At 40.3% G+C, this 26,477-nt stretch overlaps 2 protein-coding genes across 5 annotated transcripts in view; one reads left to right on the top strand and one right to left on the bottom strand.

Moving 5' to 3' along the window:
• The window catches only part of LOC107082107 (low-density lipoprotein receptor-related protein 1-like), a 128,147-nt gene that overhangs the window by 17,872 nt on the left and 83,798 nt on the right, over window positions 1–26,477 (bottom strand). For all 4 annotated transcript variants that reach the window (XM_015370599.1, XM_015370600.1, XM_015370602.1 and 1 more), the window contains 36 exons: window positions 26,182–26,379; window positions 24,150–24,354; window positions 23,902–24,066; window positions 23,558–23,802; window positions 22,621–22,752; window positions 21,796–22,023; window positions 20,701–20,875; window positions 18,321–18,415; window positions 18,072–18,221; window positions 17,820–17,960; window positions 17,527–17,652; window positions 17,272–17,403; window positions 17,011–17,145; window positions 14,722–14,851; window positions 14,472–14,598; window positions 14,250–14,401; window positions 14,040–14,164; window positions 13,583–13,957; window positions 8,040–8,229; window positions 7,753–7,957; window positions 7,449–7,641; window positions 5,353–5,478; window positions 4,935–5,063; window positions 4,730–4,849; window positions 4,462–4,575; window positions 4,210–4,359; window positions 3,979–4,101; window positions 3,779–3,895; window positions 3,312–3,440; window positions 3,103–3,225; window positions 2,865–3,005; window positions 2,123–2,310; window positions 1,693–1,876; window positions 1,531–1,616; window positions 1,324–1,443; window positions 1,005–1,192 (listed from right to left, as the gene is read on the bottom strand). In XM_015370599.1, the coding sequence (XP_015226085.1) occupies window positions 1,005–1,192; window positions 1,324–1,443; window positions 1,531–1,616; window positions 1,693–1,876; window positions 2,123–2,310; window positions 2,865–3,005; window positions 3,103–3,225; window positions 3,312–3,440; window positions 3,779–3,895; window positions 3,979–4,101; window positions 4,210–4,359; window positions 4,462–4,575; window positions 4,730–4,849; window positions 4,935–5,063; window positions 5,353–5,478; window positions 7,449–7,641; window positions 7,753–7,957; window positions 8,040–8,229; window positions 13,583–13,957; window positions 14,040–14,164; window positions 14,250–14,401; window positions 14,472–14,598; window positions 14,722–14,851; window positions 17,011–17,145; window positions 17,272–17,403; window positions 17,527–17,652; window positions 17,820–17,960; window positions 18,072–18,221; window positions 18,321–18,415; window positions 20,701–20,875; window positions 21,796–22,023; window positions 22,621–22,752; window positions 23,558–23,802; window positions 23,902–24,066; window positions 24,150–24,354; window positions 26,182–26,379 (5,662 nt within the window). The remainder of the gene's footprint in view (window positions 1–1,004; window positions 1,193–1,323; window positions 1,444–1,530; window positions 1,617–1,692; window positions 1,877–2,122; window positions 2,311–2,864; window positions 3,006–3,102; window positions 3,226–3,311; window positions 3,441–3,778; window positions 3,896–3,978; window positions 4,102–4,209; window positions 4,360–4,461; window positions 4,576–4,729; window positions 4,850–4,934; window positions 5,064–5,352; window positions 5,479–7,448; window positions 7,642–7,752; window positions 7,958–8,039; window positions 8,230–13,582; window positions 13,958–14,039; window positions 14,165–14,249; window positions 14,402–14,471; window positions 14,599–14,721; window positions 14,852–17,010; window positions 17,146–17,271; window positions 17,404–17,526; window positions 17,653–17,819; window positions 17,961–18,071; window positions 18,222–18,320; window positions 18,416–20,700; window positions 20,876–21,795; window positions 22,024–22,620; window positions 22,753–23,557; window positions 23,803–23,901; window positions 24,067–24,149; window positions 24,355–26,181; window positions 26,380–26,477) is intronic.
• On the top strand, window positions 9,719–10,756 carry LOC107082108 (delta-type opioid receptor-like). Its single transcript, XM_015370603.1, has one exon. It carries the CDS (start codon window positions 9,719–9,721, stop codon window positions 10,754–10,756), a length of 1,038 nt encoding a protein of 345 aa, XP_015226089.1.

The following is a 26,477-nucleotide window of genomic DNA, read 5'->3' as shown; positions in this document are numbered from 1 at the left end:
TTGCAAGTACCCAGATCGATCCCCACAGCCTGCACTCTGTGTCTCTGAGCAAGACCCTTAAACCCACACTACTCCCTGGGCGCCACACAATGGCAGCCCACTGCTCCCCAAAGGGATGGGTTAAATGCAGAGAGGGAATTTCCCCATTGTAGGACAATAAAGGGATTTTTTTTTTTTTTTACATTACATTTTTTTTACAACAAACAAGGTAGATATGATAATTGCATAGCGAGGCAAACAAATTAATAGTTTTTGTATCTCTATTGTAGCTTATCTTACTTTGCAAAACTCTAGTTTATAAATTGGGACACAAAAAACCCCATTAAATTAGGTTGAACCCAATAATATCCATTAAAACTACAGTGTGTAACTTTTAGCGACATCTAGCGGTCAGACTGCAGACTGCAGCAACATGAACATCTCCCCCCCACCGCTTCTCCCCCCCAACAGTACGGCGAGCGTTACGGGACAAAATGTCTTCCACAACGTCCGCATCACCTACCTTCTCAAGTGATGAGGTTTGTTTACATAGTTAATTTTACAGATAGTATTTCATTAGTCTGTGTAGGGTATAGATTTCATGTAGACTTAAGATAATAAATATACCCGTTATTTTTTCTACATCGTTGTGACGTTTTGGCGATCTCGCAATCGCTAGTTTGTTGCCTCTGCGCTTGCCGTAGCGCAAAGATGTCTGCCTCCATGGCTGCGAGACCCGCTCCTATGTAATTATAAATAACGAATTCTAAGGCAACGCAAATATTAAGGTTAAGAGGCTGAGCTCGTAGATGATGATAAATAACATAGTTATGTATAATATATTACATTTCTGACTGTATATCCCTGTAATTATTACACACTGTAGCTTTAAACTGTGTAGTTATAACAGAATATGTCCCTTTGCAAGGCACTGTATGGTAATGTTCAAATATTTGAAATCAATATGAATATAAATGACACCACAGTAGAGATTAGAGACCAATTTGGCCCATGATGGCTCTTACCCATAGCGAACATCCACAGCAATAGCACGTGGCTCCCTTAGACCGCTATTGAGCAGAACCGTCCGGTATGCTCCATTCAGCTTTGACACCTCTATTGTGTCCCGGCCTTTATCACACCAGTACAGGTTCCCTCCGACCCAGTCCACAGCCAGACCGTCAGGATTGTTGAGCAGCGTGCGGTGAAGAACCTGACAGTTAAATGGAAATGTGTTTAATTATCTCTACTGCATGCACAGCCACACACAAACATATTCTTGAGGATGAGGGAGTTAGAAAGACTGCAGGTTAAATCATCCTCTTATGCTTTAACAACACTGACCTGAACATTGCTGCCGTTGATGTGCATCCTTCTGATCATGCTCCCTTGCGTGTTCACATCTGTCCAATAAATCATCTGCTCCCGATAGTCAAAGTCCAGAGCCACGGCATTGTTTAAGCCCTGCACAGGAGCCACATAAGTTTTAGGACAGGATAAAACTCTGGATGACATTTTGCAGGATTCATCCAAAGGAAACCTTGGTCTCACCTGTTTGAGCAGAGTGTAGTTGGAGCCATCCAAGTTGAGCTTCCTCAGGTAATAGCGGTTGGCAAAGATGAGGAAAGGCTCCTCGTCTGCAGATCGACAGCACAAATGAAGGGATTTACCTGAAACACCTGGCTGGCTGTTATTAAACTGTCACTTTCTTACCAGAAATAGATTTGCATAAGGTTGGGTTCTCATCGCTGAGCTGGAATCCCTCCACGCACAGACAGTGGTAGCTGCCATGAGTGTTTATGCAGCGCTGTGTGCAGGGATAAGTGGTTGTGCATTCATCTATGTCCACACAGGTCTTCCTATCATCTTTGAGACGGAAACCCGGGTGGCATCGGCACTGTTAAGGAGCACAAGAAACAGCTGGTAAAGCAACAGACTCAGAAACTAGAAAAGTTAACTTTGAATTTAAAGCTAAGATTTTCTGGCTTTAAATATGAAACCCAGCAAAAAAGAGACATGGATAGATGAGGAGAAGGACAGGGAACTAATAAGACAGTTTCCTGTAAATCTTAAATTAAGTTCCAAACTTTCCAGACCTTTCCAGACGACTCTGCCAACATTTCATTTCCTGCTCATCGCTCACCTTGAAGCCTTTTTTCAGGTCCTCACACTGCTGTGAGCAGCCGCTTAGTTTACTGTTCAGGCACTCGTTGATAAAGCAGTTGAGCTCATCAGAACCATCCCCGCAGTCATCCTTATGGTCACAGAGCAGAGCCTCCGCAATGCACTTTCCATTACTGCAGGCATACGCGCTGTCATTGCATTTCTTTTCTGTTCAGTGAAACAAAGAAATCGAATTAGAAACGCGTGAAAAGAAGAAAAATATTTGAAAAACTGAGGTTGTTTCTGCTCTGCTGAGAGATACTTCCAGCTGCCTGTTTTTAACACTTTCTGTTTTGAAAAGCAGAATCTATTCCTTTATATATTTTAATTGTCTTGTTTTTTTATTCAAATGAATTATAAAGTTTTAAATTAGCTTTTCATACTTAAGAAAATGTAATTTTAATGACTAAAGAGAGAGAAGACCTATGGCACTGACTCCTTTATAGGCAAATTCTAAACAGTTAATTTGTCTTCATAGATTTTGATAAACAGATGAAATAATTAAAAGCAGCTGGTTGCTCAGTAATCCTCCTATTGTTTTCATTAATATAATGTAAGAAAAAATTTACTGAGCAGCTTTAAAAACTTTTAAAGTTTTTACTTTTTAATTGGTATGAAAGATGAAATAAATTAGGCTGATTGAGGTAGGAAAAAAGGAGCCAACAGATAATAAACAAATACTAAAAAAACTAAAGATTTGAAGTGTTCTGTGTCCCTCTAACCTGGACTTAAGCAGTGAGGGTTTAACGGGGCTTCGTCTGAATGGTCATGGCAGTCGAACTCGCCATCACACTCCCAGGACTTATGCATCAGACAGCTTCCGTTAGAGCAGCGGAAACTGTCAGGACCACATGGAGGGTAGTCTGTGGTGACAAACAGTGAGTGTTTTTAAATAAAAGTGGCAACAGAAGGAAGGAATGGTGAAATGATTGGCCCATTTGGTGTGGCGGGACTCCTTACAGCACTCCGGGGACTCATCTGAGCCATCTCTGCAGTCTCTGTCATGGTCACACACAAAGTGCTTGGGGATACATTCCCGGCTTTGGCACATGAACTCATCACCGCTGCATGTGTCGTTAAAGACTGATGAGAGAAAAATGTAGTGAGAGAAAAATCTAAAAAAAAAAAAAAATAGCTTAAAGAGAGCGGGTGAGCTAAGGTGTGCTCACCACATCCTGCTGTGACACTCTCATCGGCCCCATCAGGGCAGTCTTTGTCGCCGTCACACTTCCAACGCTGGGGAATGCACACATTTGATCCAGGACAGCGAAATGTTCCTGGACTGCAGCTTTTATTCTCTATCAAAAGAAAATATGACAGTTAAGCCACACAATTTTAAAGAGTCATAAAAAATGTATAGAAACACACCAACATGATTTATTCCCAATTTGTCCCCAGTGGCTTAAAAATGTAACTCCAACCTTTTAATATATATTGTCATGTTGCAGCGATAAAACCTATCAGGAACTTTAACTGACAGCTCAACAGAAAGTAACAGCAGAATAGTTCATTTTATTTTTATCTAGATTTTATTTAGAGGTATAGAATAAGGGGTTGGACACAATATGGTTCTTTTCGAATTTTTATTGCTTAATCACTTTATACATTTTTTGTAATGGAATGGACCTCCACTTACTGCAGTGAGCGCCCTCGTCGCTGTTGTCTCCGCAGTCGTCAGCGCCGTCACACACCCAGCGGCTGTAAATGCAGCGGTGGTTCTTACACTCAAACTGTGACGGAGAGCAGACCTTATCTACAAAACCAAAGATATGAAAGAGGTATTATTCCTGCACGATTAAGAAATTCAGCTGGATCAGAGGTCTCCATGGTTCGTACCGCAGTTTTCTTCGTCGGCACCTTTCTCGCAGTCATTTTCGCCGTCACATGTCCAGCTCATCGGAATGCAGCGGCCGCTCGGACACCCAAAGTAGGGTAAAGCACACTTTGTCCTACCGGCCCCTGATAGAGAGACAAAAGGGGTTGTTTAAAGAAAATCCCTTCCCATGCTATAACTTAATAGACGTTTTCGTATTTTTCAGTTTCTTTGGTGTAAACTAAGATGAATACCAGGGCAGTTCTTTTCATCTGAGAAGTCCCCGCAGTCATTGGCCCCATCGCACTGCCAGGTGAGGGCGTAGCACAGCGTAGTGAACTCACACTTCTGAAACGTCACGCTCTTCACTCCCAGACGGAAGTAAGAGGAACAGTCCGTCGGAGCTTTACAAGGAAAAAAGAAACAAAAAGCAAAGCTTTCTGTGCAACATGCTGATTTTTGTATTAAAACCAAATAGTCAGAGTGAGCTAAACGGAGGAACTTACGGCAGTTCATCTCATCACTGGCGTCCTCACAGTCAACCTTCTGGTTACACTTGCTGGAGTTGGAGATGCAGCTTCCGTCTCTGCACTGGAATTGATCGGCTGAGCACAGCGTGGCTGACACACATGGGAGGAAAAGACAGTGTTCAAGTCATGAAGCATGAAGTCTTCCAGTTCATTTTTACAATTGTTTCAAGCAGCTAAGCCATCATGCAGTCCTCTAAAAAGATTTTGATCAACAGCTCTACCTATTTTCTAAAAGTAGACTCACTGTTGCAGAAGATTTCATCCGAATTGTCTCCACAGTCATCCTGCCCATTGCACCAGGAATTATGCCCCACGCAGCGTCCATTTGCACACCGCCTGTAGCCCTTCTTGCACACGCGATTAGCTGAGATCCAAAGACATATATGAAATTACAAATATCAGGAATAAAAAAAAGGAAAATGTCTTACAGAGGGAAAGATTGTACTCACCACAGTAGGACTGTTTCTCGTCAGACTTGTCTTTGCAGTGAGCCACGCCATCACAAGTCTGAGTGTAGTTGACGCAGTCTCCGTTTCCACACTCAAACTCATCGACGCCAGTACACGTGGAGTTGACGCCTGAGGCAGAAACAGAAACGAGCAGAAATGAAACACAAGAAATTGAACTGAAACAAAAAGTATAGCTCTAAACTTCTATTTCTTTATTTTTATTCAAAATGGAATGGAATGTCGGGACTATTTATATCTTCAACTGCTAGCTCTTCCATTGGTTGTGATTTTATCAAGTTATAATCAATAAGCAGAGGAGAAAGATGAGCCGATACCGAAAACATTCTCCTGAAATAAAGTCTTGTAAACACTGATGTTAGGCTAGATTTGGTCTTAATGAATGTGGTTCTGCTTGTACCAGTGCAGGTGTTGTCTTCCAGAAGCTTTCGGTCGCCTCGGCAGCTGCAGGTAACTCTTCCTTCAGAGCTCAGCAGACAGAGGTCCTGACATCCTCCGTTATTGAAGCGACACAGAGAGAACTCACCTGTTAGAATATTAGGATGTTAGAAACACACAATGCCACACATGATACTTAGAATTCAGTGAAAATGATGACAAAACAGTTCATCAAATAATAATCATACAGGATCCCAAGAGGAAAGTCTAGATTTTTCTCATGCACAAACATTGAGCCTTAAGCTGCTGATTTCTATAGGTACCTAAATTATTTTATTTCAAATCACTCTATCTAGATAGTTCTATTTCACAACACATGCCATCTTTACAAGAACAATTCCATTAAAGAATTCACACAGAAAGCTAAGGAAACCTTCTATCTGGAATGAAAATTAAGAAAATCTTAACCAGACTTTATTATAGAATAGGTTTAAGATAAACAATCAGTTTGTTTGACTTCAGATTTCCATATAAATATGTCAGTTACTGAATAAATCAAATATCCCTTTACTAAAACATTTAGAAATTTAAAGACAATATTTTAAAAGTGAAACATGTCACCAGAGGTATCTAGCATTGATATTCTGTTATTTTAACATAATATCTAGACCCCTAAGGAAATAATATTGTTTTACAAATTAAAGAGTAACTAAACCAGATGTAAAAGCATAACTCTGCCAAGAGATATTTTGGAAAATGTCACCATGGCTAACTATGGGGATGATTGCAGGGAGTTAAGCTGGGCTGTGGTTCAGATAAGATGATGAGACAGTAAATTGAATATGACTAAATAATGGAAGGAGTAATAGGTAGTAAAAATGCACACCTGGGAAAAGCAGTTGATCAGTGCTCCGTATTGCAGCAATTCTAACCCCTGAGTCACTATATGGTGTGTTCAAATGAGATTTATGGTGCGTTCAATTAATACTCAGAAATCAGAATGTCATGGAGAGCAGTGGTCATAGTTACGGTTGTAAGAGTCCTTCATAGCCATTTAAAATTATATAGTGATTACACTGATTAAATGTAATTCGATTAAAGAATGGATTTGCTAGAGTGAGATTGTATACTGTAATACAAGGGGACCTTATCTAGGACCTTGCCTAGACATCTTTATCCTTAGGGGTTAAAAATATTGGGCACCCTTCATAAATGTAGTACGGTAATTAAACTGCATCAAATAAGCGCTAAAATGCTGCTGATTTCATGAGTAGATAAAAATGGGCATTTATCAGCTTTTTATTCTGATCTCAGATGTGGTCTCCCCTCCCCTCTGGAGAAGCAGGACGCTGCCTGTCAGCCTCTATGAGAAAATGTGAAGATATGAGCCTCAGTCTGTTGAAGTAAGCAGCAAGAAAGTAGAGCCCATAATGGATAATACTGCAAAATACGTCACTTCCAGTGATGTTAAACCTCTTATGGGATCTATGGAGCAGGGGCGGGTCATGAAGCGGGCTGCTTGATGCTGATTTGCCAACATCTTTAAGGATTTGTGACTGCCGGGGGCCAGACAGTGAGAAGGTTTTCCTCATGAGAGGGAAAAGTGATCATTCAGTCAGAATTGTCATCTTGTGCTGAACTCTTGCAGTAGTTTCTGGAGTTTATTATTTTAAGAGAGCTTCACTGCAGCTATTTCACCAGTGATGTATTTGATGTGTTTTCTACATTTAATTCAATACGTGATGTTTGGATTTAATTAACACCATTGAGCCTCCCCTGTTTCAGAGAGAAGCAGTAGCCACTACCTGCAGGTAATTCTTGCATTAGGAAGAAATCCCTTCTTTAGATTTACTTTTCACTCGTAGACAACAAAATCAATCCTTTCCTGTTTTTATCTTGTGGTCTTTCGTTGAAAATATACATCCAGACATGGCAAGAGTGATTAGCAAAGACAAACCTTTTTTTGCTGAATTAATGTATCATAATATGAACAAAAACTGTACCTAGATCAGACATTGACGTGCATTACACCCTTTAGAGCATCCATGCAAAGAGCTGCAATCAATAGTAACACAATCCCTCTTAGCAATTCCCACATCTCACTGAACCCAGACTTACAACTGTTGGTGTCATTGGCCACAGCGACAATACCCATGGGCTGCTGGGGGATGTCAGCACGCAACACCTTCATTTCACCACCAGTGTATTTGTCAGCCCTAAGCACAGCCCTCCTGACCCAGTCTGTCCAGAAGATGTAGTCTCCGTATACAGCCAGGCCAAACGGATGAACCGGCTCGTTCTTTAGCACCACCTAAGGAAGAAACAGTGATTCATTGGTGTGTAAGAAAATCAAAGGCGCATTAAACCACTATTATTATTATACCATTAGCACAGCCAAACTATTTTCTGATATCTTTCTTACGTATCTCCGGCTGCCGTCATACTCGCAACGCTCAATCTTGTCAAGAGTGGCATCTGAGAAATACAGCTTCTCAGCTCGGTGGTCGATGGCCAGCCCGTTGGGGGTTCTGATATGTGTGTTAATGATCACCAGGACGTTTGAACCTGCTAGTGTTGCACGCATGATGCTGGGAGACTGCTCATTCCAATTGGTCCAAAACATCAGGCTGTAGGCAGAGACAGAGTGATATTAACATGGACAGACCTACGTGCATTTGTCTGTAGATTAAGCGAAGAGCATCAGCTGACCTCTGACACTCGTCAAGCACGAAGGCCCTTGGGTGGTCGTCTCCAGACATGGTGACCACGACGTTCCGATCGACAGCGCCCCAGCGGCTTTGGTCCACAGTGTGACGGGTGATGGTTGAGGTGGTGAAGCTGGTCCAGTATAACATATCCCAGCCCCTGTGGTATGCCAGACCTTCCACAGAGCCCACATCTGAGAAAGAATGGAGGAGACAGGGTCAGCATGTCAGTCACAGGTTATATTCAAATGATGGATGGATGAATGGATGGCTTGATGGATGAATGGACGGATGTTTGAATGGACGCTTTCATTTAATTTCCAAAACTTATTAAGACCTGAAAAACTCCTACATTGTAATGCCATGTTTTCCAGGATTCTGCAGAAACACTGTTTATAATACTGAAAGAAGTCTCTTCTCTGGGCTTGTTGTGACCTCACTGAGTCACTCCTCCCAACAACCCAGCGAGGCTCTCTGCCAGATGAGACACATCTTCAGTCTAACACCAGACATGATTCACTATTTCTGTTATGAATGTTGAAGTTTTGAGAAAAGCAATGCTGCTGGGAAGTTGAGAAACTTGCCAATCGACTCCTTGATTCATAAACCACTGCACAAAAAATCAATGCAAATATATTTCACTTTTTCCCATGTCATTTTTCTTTACAGCTTTAAATAAGTTGCAAAACTGTAACTTCTATTGCTTCAACCAAACCTTCCTCACCTTTTTGATGACCCCAAATAGCTAAGTATCCATACATTTGTTGTATTACTCACATAGATGCCTTCCTTAATGATGGCTTTTCTGACACGGATTGGAAGGTGGCTGCCTGCAATAGGTGTTATAGCTTCCTCACTGTTTGCTATCAGACTGGGAGTCAATTATTAGCCAGATTTTTGCAGGCGAACTTAGTTTCACTGACACTTCTTGTTTGTTTACAGTATCTATGCATGTTTTGTACATGCATGCACAAGGACAACGCTTCTAAACAATCTTATCCTTTCAGATAAGGTGCTGATATGATGAAGCATGGGAAAAAAAACTTTGCTAGGCCCCATTAGGTCCTCCCACAGAGAGCCGACCAACCCATTTCTGGCGTGATGTCTCATAATCAGTCCAGAGTTCACTTGCTACTTATTCGCTTACTGTCAAGCTTTTGACCGGTCTCCATTCACCTGCTGCCAACCTTGTGATTTTTGGGATATCCCTCTCTCTCCCACGAGCAGGGGGTTGTGGATCAATATGTGGAGCTGCAGGCTGCTGTGAGGTGTCAGGAAATCACAGATCTCAACTGGCTTACATTTCAGCTCAACAGGATAACAAATAGGGGCAGAAGAGCAACTGGGGGTGTGTAAGCTTCTACAAAGGCATCACTGTAGCAAGCTGACTGGAAGGTACATGGATAATAGATGCAACAATACACAATTGTGTCATGTCTTGATGGGAGCATATAAAGAAGCAGGTGTTTATCCAGGTTTAACAATCACCTTCTCCTCTGAAAACCGGCTGGTAATTGTCAGCAAACTTTTGGTTGAATGTCTGGATATCTGTGTGATGTTATTTCTCGACAGACTGTTATTGACTATGAGTAATCATTCCTGTATTTATTATCAGCTGTTTTATGACTGGTTGAGCGAAAAGACCAAACAAAGCTAGCTTCGGTGAGTCTTATCAGTGTCAGGATGACCGGAACTGAGGACGGCATGCTGAACTCTTCAGGTTCCGATGGTTTGCTGGGGAACAGCAGCAACGCTGGGATGACCAGTGTGGAGCAGATCCTCGTCCCCATACTGGATTCACTTATTCTAATTCTGGGAATTACTGGACACACTTTAGTGATGGTGATACTGTGTGGACGGCAGAGGAGGGGTTTAGGACAAGCCCCCCGGGGCTCCATGATGAACACAGGGACGGACATACTCCTGCTGGCTCTGAGTGCGGCAGATCTGCTTCTGCTTTTCACAATTCCCTTCCAAACCGTTTCCATAGCCATGCAGAGGTGGCCCTTTGGGAACTTCATGTGCCGTCTGGTGGGCTTCTTGGGTTCTGCCTGCTCATCTGCCAGTGTCTTCACCTTGGCGGCTCTGGCTGTGTCCCGTTACCTGACCGTGGTGAAGCCCACCAGGGCGTACAGTTTGCTCACACCCCGCAGGGTCTCCATCATCGCTTTCCTGATTTGGGTTCCAGCCTGCTGCCTTGGAGCCCCTCAGCTGGTTTTCCGCTCTGTGGGACCCCCTCGACAAACCCCTGACGGCCTTGCCTGTTTTGCATTCCTGTCCCAGCAGCAGCAGATGATCTATGGAGTATTTCATTTCCTCGCAGCCTTCATGCTTCCACTCATCACCATCGCAGTGGCATACGGCAGCATCTATGTGTTCCTGTGGCGGGGCCAACATGCCGGCAGGACCCCTCAATTAGAGCGCTATCAAAGCAAAGTGACCCAAACAACAGCCATGCTGGTGCTGGCTTTTACTCTGTGCTGGCTGCCCTCGTATGGACTGACTCTGGCCTTACTGGCGGATAACAACTCAGGGGCAACAGGGGCCACGCCGCGTTACGGTGCCTTTAGTGTGTTTGCACGCCTAATGGCAACCTCCTCCACGGTAATGAACCCCTGCCTCTATGTGCTGATGTCCCAAAAGTTCAGACAAGATCTGCTGAGAATTTTCAAGATGAAGCGTCGAAAAGTAAAGACCAACGTGGCGATGTCTGCAGTCTGACTCACCCAATGAAAAAACAAACTTAATTAGCTCTAGATCCAATGTCTCAAAGCAGCAATCTGCTGAACTTTAAATATTAAGCCACTGTGTGACGGTCCCAAAGCTTGGGACCTGTGTCAGGTTGGATTGTAAGAACAGTAGGAAAAACTCATTCGGAATCACACTTCCCAGGCAGAAAAGACAAAGAAAACACCATAAGAAAACTGCAGGGGGACACAGTGAACATACTGTACTAAGGAATGTGCCCTGAAACCTGACAACACATCACTCTGAGCTAAAACACCCCTGTATTGAAAAAGTGTGGTTGTAGTATCATGCAACATTTGAGTATTGATACTTTTTGGAGTACTGATATTTTTGACTTTTTTTAAATATAACCATATTAATGGATTGTTTTGTTAACTGATGCATGAGATTTGTTGACCAGGCTAGCTACCATCAGCAGTACAAAGAACTCTTATCTTAACATCACAGCAATTAGTTTAATAAATAATGTTGAGTGGTTGAAGTATGTGACTTATAGATATAAATTATAAGAATTGAGGAAAACAAATGTTGCTTTTGTTCTTATTTTACTACTTTTGTAATGAAGAAGGTTTACAAACATGGTGTCCATATTGGATTTGAGTTTGGGGTTGGTAACCCACTTGAACCTCTGACTATAAAACTGTAAATATCAGATTCAGAATAACAAGGAAGCATGAAATTAAACTGCGTTATCTGACTAATTATGCAAAGCTATGGAATAATAACTAAACAACCTGTTTACGGCAGCCTAATTTCTGTCAGTGAGGCCCAGGGCAGCTGTGGTTACAATGCGGCTTGCCACCATCAGTGTTTGTGTGAATTGGTGAAACACTGAATGTAATGTAAAGTGCTTTGGTCCAGTCTCCTGACTATGTAAATACGGGCCATTTACCATATTTACTTAGGCGTTGTCCTTGCAATAAGATTTGAGACAACAATCATATTCACGAGTAAATTACCTGTTTAAAGTCCAAACTTATATCTAGTTTAAAAAATTGTGTTAACAGACATTTTTTGTCCAATCTTACTGAGCTATTTTGCAAAGAGACACAAATCTTCATTTATTCTTCATTTATTCTTTAGTCATAAGAAGTCCTTTGGGTGTGGCTGGTTATAAGCACAGTAGGAGAACCAATTCTCAATCACATTCCTTGTAAAAAGATGAAAGGAAAAGCACTTTGGTAAAACATTAACACAGCACCTGTGTTTTGTTGCGCCGAGATAAGGTAAAAGAAGGTCTACTTGTCCCTGGACCTGTTTATGTTCCTGCCCATTCTGTTCTCGAAGCACGGATCAAAAGGAATTGCTCTCTTTTTTCATTTTGGGTTTGGCAACGACTTAAGAAGAAAGATTTCCTGGTTCTGTTTAGATAAATGGGAGTTTTTGTCAAAATTCATGCAGCTCTCCTCTCCAGGAAGATTTCTCATCAGGGGGTTGATGTTTAAACACAGGCCCACCTTTTAAGACTAAAGGAAAGAGACACGGGGGAAAATGGTTTTGGCAAATAACAGGGTTTGTGTCTTGGAGGAGAGTGTGGGAAAGCAAAAAGATAAATAGAGAAAATAGCAAGACCTTGCACATGTAGCCTCGCCCTCAAACGTCTGTGTATTTATCCTGTTAAAAACATAAACTTAAACATATTTTCATGCAGATTTTATTATAGAAACCAGGAGAAAGCTGTGACATGCACCAGTTTCCTTCACTCATGCAGCTAGATAATGTCTAGCCCTACCAAAAGCCTTCTATGTCAACTAATACGCACTGATACCAACAATGATCCATGTATTCAACCAATAGGGATCCATGTTTTCAGTAAAGGCCTCAGAGTTTGGTCATAGAACATAGGTGATCAAACACCATCAGAAACACCAAGGAGGTTTTAAAAAATTTTGAGGGAAGGTGGAGTTTGGAAACAGTCAAAGCTTTTAGCATTTCTGCCTTATTTGAGCTTTTAAGACATTTCGCTCAATCTAAACCTATATGTATATAGTAAGGCTAGGATGCAAGGGTTTAGGTCTGAGTCTGAAACCTGCAACTAAGATGCCCTACAGGGAGTAACAATTATTATGGCCAAAAGTTATCAAGGCTGGAACTGTGTTTTAAATATATAAATGCAGTGAAAAGAAGAAAAGTTTCTGAAGTTTTTTTTTTGCTGTTGTTGTTTTCTGGGGGGGAGTTTTCATGAAATATCAATGCAAATTATTTCCACAACTAAATAACCCTTCTAGTAAACCAGGTAATTGTCAGTCTTTTGTTTAGCTGAAACAAGGTGAAAAGTTAAATTTTTCTTTTAAGCTTTCTAAATGGGGTACTATATGGCCTCTCTGACATTTTTGTTTTGGGGGGACACTTAATTGATTGTGAACATATTTGTGTAGATGGTAAAGACTGCTAAACTTAGGTTAAGGTTGATGAATAGATGTTGGTTACTATAGTCCTGTCGAGACATAAGTTGCTCTCAATCAGTTCTGCCTCAGCCTATACTAATTAACAAAGGGAAATGCGTAGAAATTCCAGGCAATAGATGCACAAAGCCATTAGAGACAAAAACCAAAACACATGTAGCTGAAAAATGATTGATTGATATTTGCCAAATTTATAACATGATATATACCTCTCCATCTACTTTTCACAAGTGCACTTATACACTTCTTTGTGTTGCTTTGTCATATGACACCTAAATAAGATCCACTGAAGTTTGCTGGTTATGTTTCAAAATGTGAAAATGTTTATGAGGTATGACTGTAAAAGGTTGGGTTAAAGATCCAAAACCAGAGATGAAAAGTGGGAAGAACTCACTCTCTACAATGGTTCTGCGGTCCAACCCATCATCGCTGATCTGCTGGATGTTACCGAAGTGAATGTCGCTGAAGAAGATGCGGTTTGCTCCTTTACCGCCTCCTCCTCTATAATCAAATGTCAGCGCTATGATGTTCTTCATGTGATCGGGATCTTCAAACGGCTTTATGGGCGCGTTCAGGTTGTTCTCGTCCGACAGGTGGACGCTCTTTAGTATGGTGCGCTCCGAATAGAGAAGGTATCCGTCATAGTCGCGGCATCGGCAGCCATCTTCCGCTAGCATGCCATGAGCGCAGGCGCATGTTCGCTGGCCGTTGCCACGGTAAAGACAAAGCTGTTCGCAGCCGCCATTTTTCACTTTGCAAACATTTGTTCCTGTGAAAGATGGCAAAATGAGAAACAGTTTTTAGGAAAAAAAATCAAATTATAGATACTTTTATTCTTTGGTTTTGCTTACCTTGCTGCCTGGCTCTGTTGAAAACCTTGATATCTTTAAGCTGCACCCCAATACCAGTTCTCAGAGAGACGGATTCTGTTGCATTATCTTTACTGCCTCTCTTAATAGAACCATTAGCATGTGTCCTGTATATAAAAAGGAAGAATCGAACAAGAGTTGATGAATGAAAATATGAAGAAAAACATCCTGAGCAGCTGTGACGTATCTGACCTATCACTCCAGTAGATGTAGCTCTCAAACAGAGAAACAGAGAACATGTCCATGTTATTGCTGGCCAGCACCACCTCCCTGTTTTCTCCAGTCTCCAAGTTAATTCGCTCAATCTTGTCTGTCCTGGCATCACACCAGTACAGCAGACCCTCCTATGGACAAAAACAAAGTAATCATGCTCCCTGCACTTCAAATATAAGCTGATCATTAGTTGTGGCCTACCTTATAGTCAATAGAGATGCCGTTGGGCCAGCTAATACTAGCGTTGACCAGAATGGCCCTCTGTGAACCATCCAGGCGAGAGCGTTCAATGCGGGGGTACTGACCCCATTCTGTCCAGAACAGGTAGCTGCATCCAAGAACATGCAGGGAAAGAGAAACACTCTGAGATGGCTTTATTTCTAATCAGTACATATAAATCTTAAGATGAGGTGATTATAATGCACTGTGTGTATTCTTTTAGAAGCCTCACCCTTTCTCAGGATGTACTGTGATGGCGCGCGGCTTGTCCAGGCCCTGGGAGATCACCACATAACGGAAGGAGCCATTCAGTCGAGCCACTTCGATCACATCAAACCCTTGGTCGGTCCAATAGATGTTTCCTTTTGTTGGACAGAGGAGAAACATTGATCCATAGACAGATCTGTGGGCAGGATGTAACTATGTATGATGGAACACTTTTCAAATCTATTATCTCTGCCATCTTATTCAGCTGGAGAAAAGTCTAGTCTTTTTTATCGGTCTCCTTTTTATTGCAAGGTTGTCATATTTTGTCCCTAAAGAGAGCTGAGTCAACTTCAAATAAAAACATAATGCCATGATAGCAGGGTTTATTACCCACCCTAAGTGAACTTTTAAGCTATTCCTTAAAATTCAACCAGAGTATGGTTGCTAACAGGAATGAATATTATTTCTCCACTTTTCTTCAAGGAATTATTAACAAAAAAAGATTTTGCAAACATTTTTCTAACAACTGTGACATATTTGCCATTTCTGTGCATTTGAAACTATATTATAGATAAGGCATCCAATTTTGCTATTTTAAAAAATCTTAATTTTTCCTTATATTGTTTTTTTTTTCTTTAAAACGATTTTCATAAATAAGAGACTGCAACGGCTGCTGCAGCTTCCTCTCTGTCTGCATCATGCTATTTGCATACTGCAGGGAATCACAAAACCTAACTGGAGCATGAGTCAGAAAAATTCAGGACATAGAGAAGCACTTTTTCTTTAAGTTTTGTCCTCACGGTAAACTTAAAGATGATACCACCAACTAAGCACAGCTTACCAAAGCACAACAAAAATGCTACCATTAGGCTAAAACTTTAGCAATCTGCAAGAGCGTAATTTCCATGGGGGGATTAAGGGGATTATGGCCCCTATCCAATCAATATCATCCCAATATATATATAAAAAAAACCACATTACTAATTATTTATAAAATTATCTCACATAACTGACAGATTACTTTTATTCATTTTCGATTACTAGTAAAATAGAAATTTCCCCTATGCTGCCCAAAACTAGGTCCCATTCAGCCCATTTACCAAGCATTCACTGTTTGCTGTACTTTTGACACAGTCGCTAGTGCTAGTGGTTGGACTGTGAAACCATGAAAAGAGGCATAAAAAGCAGAAATAAATATTTTTTTAACTTGTGACTATTTTTGATATAGCACAAAATCAACCAACAGAAGATATTTAGAACTACGTCTCTGCAAAAAAAGATTAAGCTCAAAACTAAAAATAGATTTTCCATTTTAACAAAAAGCATTTTTATTTTTCTTGTTTTCCCTATGATCATTGTCTGCTTTACCTAAACCTGACTATGGGTCAAAAAGGAAAGAAGACATAACAATAGCTCCTTTCATAACATTGCACTGTGGCTTAGTGCTGTTCATGAATAACACAATTCTTGCGAAGACCTCAACCCCCCTAAAGGGAGACCCAAAGTTACGCCATCGACATGGTTTGAGTCTCACTGAGATTATGGTTGAGTGTTGGATGAGGTATATGATAACAAACCATGGATACGCTAGGTTTAATGTGATAGGGTTGGTGCAGCGTACAGCAACTGATCTGCGGAGGGTTTTGCTTCAAGTAGGGCCCTCAATGCCCTGAGGAACTGACTCCAGCAGCAGCACCACCTTAGTGAATCTCACTGAAAACTTTCAAGTGCAGTCAAACCTTCTAGTTATATGTTTATCTATGCAACTAGTGCACCCTCACAATACCAAGCCTCCACTCAACTTTCAAATGAATTAAAATGCTTAAATACAACACCCTATGAAAAGTTAGCCTTCTTAGCAATGAGCCTTTGTGGTCCCCTATTTATGTGGCGGGTCTGGATAACTGTCTGCTGGACAGTCCATCCATCCATCTTTTGTCATGCTTTATCCCTACATGATAATGTTGTACGATATAATGTAATGTTTCTGTATTGGGGTCCCTTCTTTATTAAGTTGATATAACCTAATTTATTTAAAAAGGTTTGGGTTTTCTACAAATAATAGCCATTTAAATGAAAAGAAAAAAACTACTATAACTGTAACTATTCTAGGAGGTAGGAGTTTCATTTTAAATTGAATTTAAAAAAAAACTTCAATAATTTCTACAAAATTTTGACAGTAATGTTCTTGTTCTTAGTTTTTCTTTTTTTTCATTTGAGTTTAACAGTTGAAAAATAAAATGGTTTTCCAATAACTGAAGCGTGTCTTTGTAAATTTCAGTTGTTACATTCAATCCCATTTGACGCCTCCTACCAGCTATCCAGTCAACAGCTATTCCCTCGACTCTCCCAATGCCGTTGGTAACCACGTCTTCCCTCCAGGTCTGGTCCCTCTTGGCTCTGCTGATGGTGCTCAGGCCCATATCCACCCAGTAGATTGTGTCATTCTCTGTAGGAATGAAAAGAAACAAGCTTCCAATAATTCTAAATAATATAGAGTCCTGGTTAACTTGTAAATGAACATTTTAACTTGAAGGATATAGAAGAAAAATATCAGATTTATGGGCAGCCTTACCAGCATGAAAATCTATGCCAACAGCTAGTGAGGTGCCAGAAACTGGAACCAGTGCATCGGATTTGTCTGAGGGGTCCAAAGGAATACCCCTAATGCCTTCATGAACAGAGTACAGAAGGAAGGACCCCACTCCTGCAGCAGACAAACACAGCGGCCCTTTCAAATCTCCGAACCACTCTCTGACCATAAATATCAGCTTGTGAAACAGAATTGGCTTGAAATGAGGATCTCTGTATGCAAGCAAGCACATCCTACCCTCGCAGGACTGCTCCCCGGTCCGTAAACTGTATCCCGCAGTGCACATGCAGGCTCTAGTGGTCGGGGATGTGGGGAGGCACAGCTGGGAACAGTCTCCATTGTTTTTGCTGCAGAGATTGGTGCCTGGTAGCCACAAAGAAAAAAGAAAAAATACAAAAAAACAAAACCAAGATGAGTGACAGCAGCTTAAACAGAGGTGCTTGGGATAAACATTCTACATCCAGGCTTCAAATTAGACCCTCTGTGAGAAACAGATGCCCTTTTCTTATAAAGATCAAAAAAAGTTGCACCTTTCTGCACAGTTTCGTTGTAGATCTTCATGTGCATCATGGGTGATGTGCTGTTTCTCAGGACTTTCCAGTTGCCTCCATCTTTCTTATCACATGTTCCTATCAGGTCAGCTCCCTGATCTGCCCACCACAGCTTATCCCCTTTGGGTGAACATTACAAACACAGTGATTGGCAGTTTTTGCTGAAACCAAAGCTACATTTAAGCAGAATAGGTGACAGTAGGTGGGTATAAACATTTCAGAAGGTCATACCCATAATAGCCAGAGCGCTTCCCTTGATGAGTTTTCCCTTAGCTGCTTCAAGAAACTCCAGTTCAGAACCATCCAGTTTACAGCGGTTTATGGTGCTGTTTCCTGAACTGATCCAGTAGAGCTGCTCTGTGTCAAAGTCAATGGAAAGGCCTGGGAAAGACAAAAACAAATCATATGTATGACCAACTTTCTATCCTCGCCACTAGGGAGCGCTGTCCTGACGTCAAACAGGGACTGTAGGTTTCTCACCGATAGGGCCTTTCTGGTTGGTGAAGAGGACCCTGAGGTTGCTGCCATCTGTGTTGGCCATACTGATGTTGTCGCCATCTGTCCAGTACAGCTTCCTGATGCAACAACACACATTTACAGGATTTTTAAACAAATAACACCGTTTTTAGAGTTGCAAGCTTCATTTTACTATTCTAAGCAAAAGTATTCATACACAAGTTGTCATGTCAGTCTCAAACTTCTATGTCAGATGTCTTTCACAGGAATTTTGTCTGTGAAACAAATGATGCATGGGTTTCACATCATTTTTCAAATTAAAACCTAAAAAAAGGGCTTAGGATATGTTTCTACCACTTTGGGAGAACAAAAAGCACTTTTAAAAAATGCACCAGTTCTTCGTAGCAAAAAAATCTGATTAAATAGAAAAAAGTTCAAAACTTGCCAAAGTTTCCAAGCTTGATTTAGGCTAATCATTCAGGCTTTATGAGGAGGAACTCAACTTTTAACTCTTCGCAATGTTCTTCCTGACCTGTCTGCTGTGTTCCTCGTTCTTCTAACAAACCTATGAGGCCTTTATAGAACAGCTGGATTTATTATCTTTAAAAAAAAAAAAAAAACAGAGTTTGATATTATTTGCTCATTTACGGAATTGGTTGTGCTGGATGTTATTCAGGGGTGCCAGACTAAATGGAATGGATACTTTTCACCTTACTTCCCAGTTTTATGCTACGTTTATTTCAGGTAGAAATTATTTTCCCAATTTCATAACCTGCCTTTAATGTAACAGAATACCACCTACCAGACAGACTATAATATTGTGTTTCATTGGGTATACATTATCTCCCAGTGTATTATATATTAAATAGGTTTAACTTCCTGTTGATTGCAACAGGATCCAGACACACTCTTTAATACACTTGTTGACATGTTTCGAAATAAAAAAAAAAAAGAGCTAAGGCATTAAAGCCCACTCTCTTATGATTTTTTTTGTACAAACACAAGTTTATCCTGCCCCAACCTTTCTTGACTCCACCCACTACAGTTGGGGTCAAGTGTGTTTGTGTGGCAGAGAGAGCAGACAGCCCCAGCACATGGTTCTAACATCTGCTTCTCATTTTCTCCAACCCCAGCAACGCTCAGATCGCTAACAGCCCTCTGCCTTACCGAGTCCTTCAAAGACACGACGCAGTAAACAACAACACACACACTTTCCCAAATGCAAATAAAACACTGCAACATAGAAATTTTCGTGCATAACTTAGATACGGTGTATTTATAAGTACAGATGGTTTGTCTTTGCGCTGTCTGACTGAAAGGGAGGCTGGGGCCAAGTTCTGTTTGGAGATTAGGGGGGAGGAAGTTTCAGGAGGGGAAAAAAAATGAATGTTTTAAGTATCGCCAGAGGGGACAGGATGTAAGATAAACAAAGAGAACTGAAATGGAAAAAGAGACAGAAACACAGAGACACTGGCAGAGAATCAGACGTACAGTCTGAGTATCACAATAGAGAATAGAAGTAACCCAGGAGAATAATCAAATAAGAAAATACACTGTGAGAAGCCTCAGAGATTAGCAACCTGTTAGCTTCAGTACAAATTAAATAATAGTGACCGCATGAAAGGGGAGGATAATAAGAATCCACAGTAGAGTGTAATAAATATATTTTTTTACATGGATGATATGTATCTTCGGCCAGAGCAGAAGACCTGGGTACCCAAAAACAAAGTTGTCTGTTACTTTATTCCAAGCAACATTTTGTTGAGTGTTTCGTTTTACAGATTAATTGGATGTCCAGTCAGTGGGAAACTGCAACCAGGGAATTACATCATGTAAGTAAATATGTCATTATGAGGCTAAAACCTGAATCTGAGTTAAAGTTTCCAAGAAACTGCAGACTTAAAGGGTTTGCTCCCATTTTCAATGCAGGAAACTGAACTGCATTTAATCAAGTTTATTTCTAAATCCCAAAAAAATCTTTATTAATCCTAAACTCACTTCTTATACACTCAAAAGAGATTCTTCAATAAGAATTTTTTAATGTATTTTCTTTGTGGGCACTTTAAATTAAGACAAGCATGCTTTACTTTAAGTTTGTCATTTCAGAAAAGCTCAAGACTGACTTCAAAATGATGAATCTGATTTTGTTATTTAGGTGTTTGACAAGTTACACTGTTATTACTGAATGGTATGACAGGCCTTAATTATGTCATGGGTGTGTATTTGCTCCTGTGGGGGAATGCTTGGGCCAGAAAATATGGGGGTTAGCCAAAGCAGCATTTATAGAGGAAAGGCCACTAGCTGAAAGAAGGAAGGTGCTGGAGAGCTACTTCCAGCTTCCCTACAACTGAGAGCTTTATGATAGGCCTGTTTCTCTTCCTTTGTGTGAGTGTGTGGTACTGACCCCAGGATTGGATGCATCACCAGACAGTGTGGTTTGTCCAAGCCCTGGATAACAGCATTTTTAAAGGAGCCATCCAGTCTGGCGACGTTAATCTGCTTCTTATTGGCATCATAACTGGTCCAGAACAGGTTCCTAGACACCCAGTCCACTGCCAGGCCGTGTGTATTGGGTAGATCTAACGAAACACAAGAAATTTTAATTATTATTAGCTCTGGTGTTTCTATAAAAAAATAAAAATAAAACTCCAAAAGCTTTTCATTGAATCAGAGTTAAGACTAGAGTGATTGTTACTTCAGTATATCTTCTTATTATTGCTGCAGTGAGCCTTAGGGGTTGTGTTGTTAATACGCCACTGATTTATGAAGATATAGTGTTCAGATTACTAAGAAATTATACTGGAAATTTTAACATTTTATAAGTAATGTGTCTATATGGAAAAATGGACCTTAGGATGCTTTGCTACCTCTTAATTTCTCACTGAAACTGTAACTTAAGGACATTTTCTTGTTTCTGTAAATGGATTCATTAACATCCATGTCCACTGATGGGTTGCTAAGCTTTCTAATATCCTCTCTATCTAAAAAAAAAAAAAGGAAACTTTAATTTGTATCAGCCTTATTTTTATTAAAGAGTTGGAGACAAGAAGAACCAAACATCTTATCTTAAAAAACGGTCTAATTTGAATTTAAAAAAGGTAATGCAAATTTGTTAAATGTAATGATTTATGAAAATATTTGCATCAATGTTTTTATGAACTGGACTTTTCCTGTTGCTGCACAATATTAATACCATTTTCTGAACATTTTCAAGAGGGTATTTCCTTTGTTTTAAGACAAACTAGTCAAGCATGAAGTGGTTGGATGAATGTAATACAAATGTCTTAAATAATGCTCAGATAAAGTTTGTGTTTTTCTTTTTAGCATGTTTGACTGCAGACTTAAAACTCATATTTCTAATCATAAAGGGAAGTTATAGTTAAATAAAAAAAAAATCAATATGAAACATCTGGGTGTAATCTGTCCAAACCGACCTTCCCTTTACTAGACTAACAAGCCTTTAAAAGATGGCCTGCCTTGTCCTCTATCGTTTCCTTACCAGCAGAAACAACAGTCTCGACTCCGGTCCCGTTAATAAAAGCTCTCTTTATCGTTTTTGTTCGCACATCTGACCAATAGATGCGGTGCTCTAGAGCGTCGTAGTCCACCACAGTCACATTGTCGATGTCTGGCACAGTGAAGGAGATGATGTAGTTGTAGTATGGGTTGTCAATGTCCACTCCCCTGATCTCTATTTGTCGAGCATATAGCAGGAACTGACGAGACTCTGCAGGTGAGACAAAATGGTGACAGGCCCCCATTAGTGTTCAGTGAAATCAATCTTTTGGTAAATGCTGCAACAAGTCAAAAGGGGAATCTCTGAGAAGGAACTAATGCTGCAAGGATGAGTGCTCCTTTGTATCATTCCTGCTGCTTGAACAAACACTTAATTCAATTGGACTTTTGACTGAAGTGATCATATCTGGCAGGGTAACGCAATAGCACAGCAACAGCAGTGGGAGTAAATTCAATCAGTGCAAATACATAACTGATAGCATGAATTTAACAGTCAGAGCTCATTTAAAACTTTACGGCTTCAGTGACAGACAGAAAGGAATTGAAAGAGGAATTGAGATTGGGGACTAATGGCTCTGTCAGAATGAAACAATGGGTCACCGGATCCAATATCACAGAAGGTAATCGAGAAGCACACCCTGAATACTGCACTTTAACAAAAGATAAACAAGCTTGCTGCTACTTAGGGAGGAAAAACTATATTTTTTAGAGTTAAGACTTCCCCTCCACAGAGCTTCCTTTTTTGCAGACATGCAACAACAACAAAAAACAAACTTTTTTTGCTTTCATAATATGTGGTCAAACCTACCAAAGCATGTCCGTCTGTCGGGGCCCAACTTCATCAGGTGAGGACAAGCACATGAGAAAGTCTGATTGTAGTTGATCAGGCAGAGGTGGGAGCAGGGCTCTTTGCCATCTTTAGCTGCACACGGGTTGGGAGCTGGACAGATGAAACGAAAGAGTTCAGACTTGGAATGTGTACATGGTTATTTTATTTGGTGTAACTGATCTAGTATTTGTAACAGGAAATACTGATTAAGCCAGTTAGCATCCAGATAGGAGAGAAAAGGTTAAATACTGTAGTAATGGCAAGAAGGTTGGTATTTGCAAAATAGCTGATCTACTGGGATATTCATGCCCTGCCATCCTTCAGGTTTACAGAGAGAAGAGAAAAAACCAAAATAAACCTTATCGGTTAGAATATTTAATACCAACAAATTGACTGATAGGAGTGCTTTTGCTCTTTATTTGACCCCTGAGGTGCTTAAAATTGAAGCCTACTGTTTGCCTTACTAAATAAATGTAGTTCGTATTCCCACCAAGGTTGATTTTATTAATGCATAGGAATATAAACAATATTATATGAATGTAAAAATGCATATATATGTGTGTTTCAGATGTTTATTTGAACTATAAAACCAGGATTATCCTGCTCCCTAGAAAGCAATTCTGTTTGGTTTCTAAACCACCATTTTTAACAATGCACTTGGGTAACAGTTCTTCTTTTCTTATGAGTTACATTGGAATAGGTCATAATGGAGATGGCCAGGTTAGATGTGAAACAAATTGGAAATCAGTATTGACCGAGACAAACCTGCTTGATGCATCGCTGCAGTCAAAACAAAATGAAACCCGAAACGTGGGAATGTATAATACTAGAAGAATTGTGAGCTTTTCCCCTGTCTAGTAAATTTACAACAGATTTTGCCGCTACTAAGTGAGCAGTGAATGTGTGCACTTCCTACCTTGAGGCTGTCTGGATGGATGATAGACCTGCAGGTCAAAAGGTTGTGTATTGGTTCTCTGGACCACGGTCACATTGTTCCCAGTCCACTTGTTTGCCTTGGCAAGTGTGTTGGTTCTCCAGTCGGTCCAGTAAACCTCTCCACCGTACATGGTGACCGCAAACGGATGCGAGAGGTACTCATGGCCCCTCAGAACCTCGATCAGTCCAGAGCCATCATACTTAGCAGAATAAATGGCATCAGATCTGTGTAAGTAAAAATGTTAAATAATTTATACGTTTTATTCTTGGAAAACCATTTAATAAAATGTGAAGATAAAAGGCTACTTTTGTTGTTTGTTTTACCTGGCATCAATCCACAGGATGCGCCGCTCCAGATAATCCACAGTGAGTCCGTTAGGCCAGCCTCCGTTGCCCGTCTCCTTGTGGATTGTCTTCCTGCCTTCACCACTCATGGATGCAGCCTCAATCCTCGGCAAACTGGCGTCCCAGTCTGTCCAAAACAGAATTCTGCCAAAAACATAATTTTATCATTATAAGTTGTTTTCCTTGCTTTACTTTACAGAGGTTTAAATAAGCAGTACAGCTGTTACCCGTCGCGAGGGTCAAGAGCAATAGCCCTAGGGTGTTCCACCTCCCCAGCCAGCAGTGTAGTCCTCATGGTTCCATCCAACTTGGCTACCTCGATCTGATCAAGGTTGCTTTCCACCCAATAAATGTTTCCTGCTATCCAGTCCACTGCCAGACCCTCAGGTGTAGCGAGACCGTACTGGATCACTACATCAAAGCTGGTTAAAGCTGTAGAACAGGTATAGAAAATGACAAGAATTCAATTCAACATGCTGATTTTTATGAGGTTCTTCATCTGCAGCCATTTATCAAGTTGTATCGACTGAACTCTTCAAAGTTTTTTTTTTGTCTAAAGTCAAAATCAGTCTCTTAAATTCATTGTGCTATCAAGTGAAGCAGTTAATTATCTTGCGTGATTAAGGTATTTTGTTGTATTCTATTAAAATCCACGAAAGGTTTTGCAGGAATAATTCCGCTGATGCCATTTTTTTCAGATGTACAGTACTGTAGCCGACAGCATTGATCAGCTGGGATTTAGTACTTAGAAATCATGTAATTGTAATAAGTATCACAAACTGTCCACTAATGAAGTGTTTAGATGCCACGTTGAAGAGGAAACACATCAGCAAAAGAGGAAGTGACAGTACAATTACAGAGTAGCGCTGTAAAAACTAAATATGTGGTGTCAGGGCTAACAGCCCCCCTCTAACCCTTTAATTTGCCACTGCCCCCACTAATGAGAGAGATGCATAATTATTTAGGATGAGTCAGTATGCTGTTCAGAACAATGTTAACACAAACTTAAAAGCCAAACAGCTTTCTGTACTTATTTCATTGTTTCCCTCATGGTCTTTGCCTGTGTTGCTGGTTATAACTTTTCTGAAATGGAGTTAATGAAGTCTTTAAAAGAGAATCTTTTATTTTGTCATGGATGGTGCTCTCAGTTGTCTTAGTCACAAGAAAAGACAGACATTTGGGAGACTGAAGCAAAGGCAAATCAGGTAATAGCTATTCAGCCAAAAGCAGGTAAAACTTAAAGGTATCCAGATTAAAACTAGTCAAGCCAAAAGCTAAATAAGCTCAGAGGTACAGTAGTTTTCTAAAAACTAGTTCATATAAAAGCCAGTTAAAACTAATTGCTAGTCAAAATAAAAACTAAATTCAGCTCATGGTAAGTCAAACCAACATCTACAGTAGTTAGCTACCTTCCAAAAATGGTAAAAAAAACAAAACCATTCAATTGGCTTTTGTTTTTTTAAGTTTGAAGATGTTTCGCTTCCCATCCAGGAAGCTTTATCATTTCAAAATGTCTGAATTAGCATTGAGTTTAAAGCTTTATATCGCAGACCAAAACAGAGCCATGTTTTGGCTAAGAAAACATGCATGTTTTCTATATTTTGTATTATACTATGTTACTCTGACCATGTGTAGTGATGGTGATGGTAACGAAGACGAAGGTAAACGCATCAGCAAAGTCATCACTACCATTTTACACACTGCAGTTTAGTGCGTTTTATTATTATGGAATATAAAACATAACTTTCGCTTCCTCTTCCTGAGACACATTTAGTCACGATCAGGATGTATTACCGGCTGCGCCTCCATAAATGAGGGGATGGTACAGATTATTGATGACAGGTGGAGAACCAATTGCCTACTATATCTTTCCACAAGAATGGAAAGCAAGGAGATGCATTTAAAATGCTTTTATGTACTTAACTGGATTAAAAAAAACAGAAAAATTATCTAGTTTAAAATGGATGGGTTGTTTGGACATAGCCTGAGAGTAGTTCGTAATAAGCTACCTAATGTTTTGGTTTTGTCATCATTTATCCAATCTGATCTGTGTCTAACCTAACTGCAATCCATGCCTGTAGGATTTGTTTTGTATTAAGTTTAAAAACAAAACTCCAGAACATATCTCTCTATGATCTCTCTATAAGCTCATGATCGCCACTGAAGAATAACATAGACTGAAAATGCCAGAGAAAAGTAAAAGCTGCTTATCTGACAAGTGACTAAATCAAACATAATGACAGAAAATAGAGCAATTACCTCCATTCTCAGACAACTTTCCACGATAGATCTTGTCTTCCACCACATCAGTCCAGTAGAGGGAACTCTGGTTGAGATGGAAATCCAGGGCGATGGTGTTTCTGAGGCCGGGCACCAAGACACTGAACTCCCCCTTGTTCAAATCAATGCGCCGAATTTCATGGCGGTTTGAGAAAATAATAAATGGCTTGAAGGGATCTATAAAAACACAGGAAGAAAAGATAGGAAAATATCCCAGTGTTGTAGCAGTTTTTTCCCCCTAAAAATAATTTATACATTGTTATGAAATGTTTTAC

This window comes from Cyprinodon variegatus, unplaced genomic scaffold, assembly GCF_000732505.1.
Source record: "Cyprinodon variegatus isolate N-32 unplaced genomic scaffold, C_variegatus-1.0 Scaffold47, whole genome shotgun sequence".
Taxonomy (NCBI): domain Eukaryota; kingdom Metazoa; phylum Chordata; class Actinopteri; order Cyprinodontiformes; family Cyprinodontidae; genus Cyprinodon; species Cyprinodon variegatus.
This window is presented reverse-complemented; position numbering and strand designations above follow the sequence as displayed.